Source organism: Amphimedon queenslandica, unplaced genomic scaffold (genome assembly GCF_000090795.2).
Source record: "Amphimedon queenslandica unplaced genomic scaffold, v1.1 AMPQUscaffold_12902, whole genome shotgun sequence".
Lineage (NCBI taxonomy): Eukaryota > Metazoa > Porifera > Demospongiae > Haplosclerida > Niphatidae > Amphimedon > Amphimedon queenslandica.
Genome location: NW_003546862.1, coordinates 23068 through 26203, shown reverse-complemented (window position 1 = coordinate 26203; position 3136 = coordinate 23068). Strand labels below are relative to the sequence as shown.

Sequence of the window (3136 nt, the reverse complement as noted above, 5' to 3'; positions counted from 1 at the left end):
GATCAATGGCAACTAAAACCAGTTCTTGTTCCTCTTCTCTGGGTCTCTTCTCTTCTCCTTTGACTATTGGTAATGTTCATTAACTATTTATGTATCATTGACTATACTTTTAGATCAACTTATTGATGTACTTAATCTGTTGAAGAGATGTGGTTTCCCTCAGAGGAGATGGAAGGAACTAGGACTGACACTAGGACTACTCATGGACTCACTGGACGCTATTGAAAGGAATCATCCTGGTTATGTATCTGCATGCTTGACAGAGTGTCTCTCCAAGTGGTTGTCCAGAGCTGATAATGTTGACAGTAAAGGAGGAGCTACCTTTGACTCACTGTCAGATGCTCTTAAATCTATGAATGAGAATGCTGCAGCTGACAAGTTAGATCAAGAGAGTAAGTTAATATCACTGATTGTATTAGTATTGACTGTGTGTGTGTATTCTATAGAACGTAATGCTATGATCAGTGGTAATGATATCAAAGGAACCAATGATGTACACAGTACTGCTACTGGTGAGTGTTACATTACTAGACTCAAGATGTACAAAATTAGTATTTTCAGAGATTGGTGGAGGAGTGTTTAATTTGTAATGTAAAATATTTAATTTATTAAATTTTGTGTAAAGTTGGTGTGTAGTATGATAACTATGAAATGCTTCAATTGAGATAATTGCTACAGTTATTTTAATTCTCTATCCTCCTACAGGTACAAACAAGCCATTGATAGGAGGTCCTCCACTCTCTATTATCGCATTAATGGGTATACCAGATGATAGACCAAAAGTATCTGAATTGATAGAGTTTCATGAATTATTGATCAAAGGACAACTGGAGGAGTCTCTACCACTGCTTGATGCTGATACTATAAGAAAGATTAGAAATGCTATTAATGATCATGAAGGAATGTCTCTTCTTATAAGAGCATTTGAAGAACATCCAACACTGCTACATGAAATGAGAGTAGCCACTGGAAAAATAAAAGGTATACTGAAATATTCATTACAAAATGTATTAAAATTAGCTAAAGTAATCAGCAAGCACTAACTTAATTACAGCCAGTGTGTATTAATATTAATAGCAATTACTATTAATAGGTTCATCACAGAAGACACTAAAGTCTTCTCCCCCAGTAGCACCTAAACCAAGATCATTATCACAAAGTGGACAATCTCAACCAGTGTCAACAGCAAAAAAACAGCGACCACTTTCACAAACCACACAACCTCCACCAACAGCACCTAAACCACACCGACCATCAATAACTAAAAAACCTCCACCAACAGCACCTAAGCCAAGTCAATCTCAAGATTCATCATCAGCTCCACATGATCCAACAGCAACAGTACTGCTAGATGAAGAGGGGAAGAAAGAACCATCATCATTCAAACCAATGGAAGGATCAATGTCACCAGAATACATTACAATGAAAGAGATGTTAGCTGATCTTGTTGATCTGTTGGCAGGAAATGCTCCAGTTATTTCGCGATTAAATAATCATCTCTTTTCTCTTGCTGTCATACCTCAAGATGTACACAATGCTGTTGCTAATCCTTATCCTACTCCAAATGAAAGAGCTACTCGACTCATCAATTCATTATTAACTATCATACAAGCTCATTCTGATCCTAACAGTGTGTTTTCTTTTCTCATTATGTCACTACAGAAAGTAGGACTAAATAACATGGCATCGAAACTAATGGAAAAACTAAGTAAGATACAATAATTATTTATACCCCATTTTTCATTTATTTAAATAATAGAAATGAAATGTGGTCATGTTGATCCTAATCTAGAGCAGCAACCATCAGTCAGTGAGGGACTACTTCAACCAGTGGATGTCACTGCACAATCTCACACGCCACAACCAACAATCGCTGGATCACAATCATCTACTCCTACTGTCATTGAGCTCAGTTCAAAGAGTGAAGTTGCTGCCAATATGAAAAGTCTTCATTCTCGTTTTGCGTCTCTCAATGCTAAAATGAGAGGTGAAATTGTGAAAATTGTGCAAAAAGGTGAAGTTGAGTTTATAGATATAGCTAGGAGTGCAGCAGCTTATTTAAGCATTGAAGTATCCAGTTTAAAGTATGGCAATGTTGACGAATTATTTGATTCTCTTAAGCCTCATTATGATTTCTTTAACTGTGATGGTGTACTTAAACACTTGACAGACACTTACCTTTCAAATACACAAACTGAACTAACTGAATACATTGATAGTGTTGATGAATTTTCAGAATCATCACAATTGAAGCACATACGATCAGTTATTGATAAAGAAGCTCCATTTTTAGATTCGCCAACTACTAAACCAATCGTTATCAAACTAAATGGACGATGGGACGAAATGACAATCAAGAACTTTAAAAGCGTTCTTCAGTATTATTTTGAGCCAGAAATCAAAAATCTTTTTAGTCACATTTCCATCAAGAAAGGCTCGGTTGTCATTACACTGTTAATACCAACCTCACTATCACAGTCTCTTATTGATGCTATCAATAACAAAACAAACTCAATGAGTAGATTAGGAATGTTGGAAGTTGCTGTTGGCAATAAAGTGATTCCTATCAAAAGAAAAGACGATAACAATTTTGACGTTTCGCTCCATGAATCAGTTAAAGCTGGTGATAGTTTTGAAGTATCAATGCTACTGCAGTTAGGAGCTGATCCTAACAGTAAAGATGAGAGAGGAAAGAGTGCAGTAGAGATAGCTAAGGAAGGAGGACACACTCAAATAAAGGAAATACTATTAACTGGTGGAGGTGAGTTATTTGATACTAATATTAATACACACATATAATATACCATTAATACACTAAACCCACTCTCTATAGTGCACACCTCCTAATTACATTCCTTACTATATAAAATATCCTCCACATAAAGGACACCTCTGCATAACAGAGACTTTCACATCCCATTGTATAGAAGTACCAGTGATTAAGTTTGACAATAAAACTTTATAAAAACAATTCACAAAAACACAATAAAAATTACCAAAAATCATAGTCAGTATAATTGTAAGTTATCATATAGAATCTTCTACTCTAAAAAAGAGAAAGAATGAAAAGAGAGAAGCATCATTTAAATGCAAAAAATCAAAACAGATAATTACCAGATACCTATATATGGTTATA

The 3136-nt window shown here is 35.1% G+C and overlaps 1 protein-coding gene across 1 annotated transcript in view; it reads left to right on the top strand.

Moving 5' to 3' along the window:
* The first annotated feature begins 485 nt into the window (after positions 1-485).
* Positions 486-3136, top strand: part of LOC100642029 (uncharacterized) — a 3669-nt gene continuing 1018 nt past the window's right edge. Inside the window, exons 1-4 of the mRNA XM_020002484.1 lie at positions 486-512; positions 706-981; positions 1094-1708; positions 1760-2761. Coding sequence (XP_019858043.1) covers positions 756-981; positions 1094-1708; positions 1760-2761 — 1843 coding nt within the window. The 5' untranslated portion in view covers positions 486-512; positions 706-755. The remainder of the gene's footprint in view (positions 513-705; positions 982-1093; positions 1709-1759; positions 2762-3136) is intronic.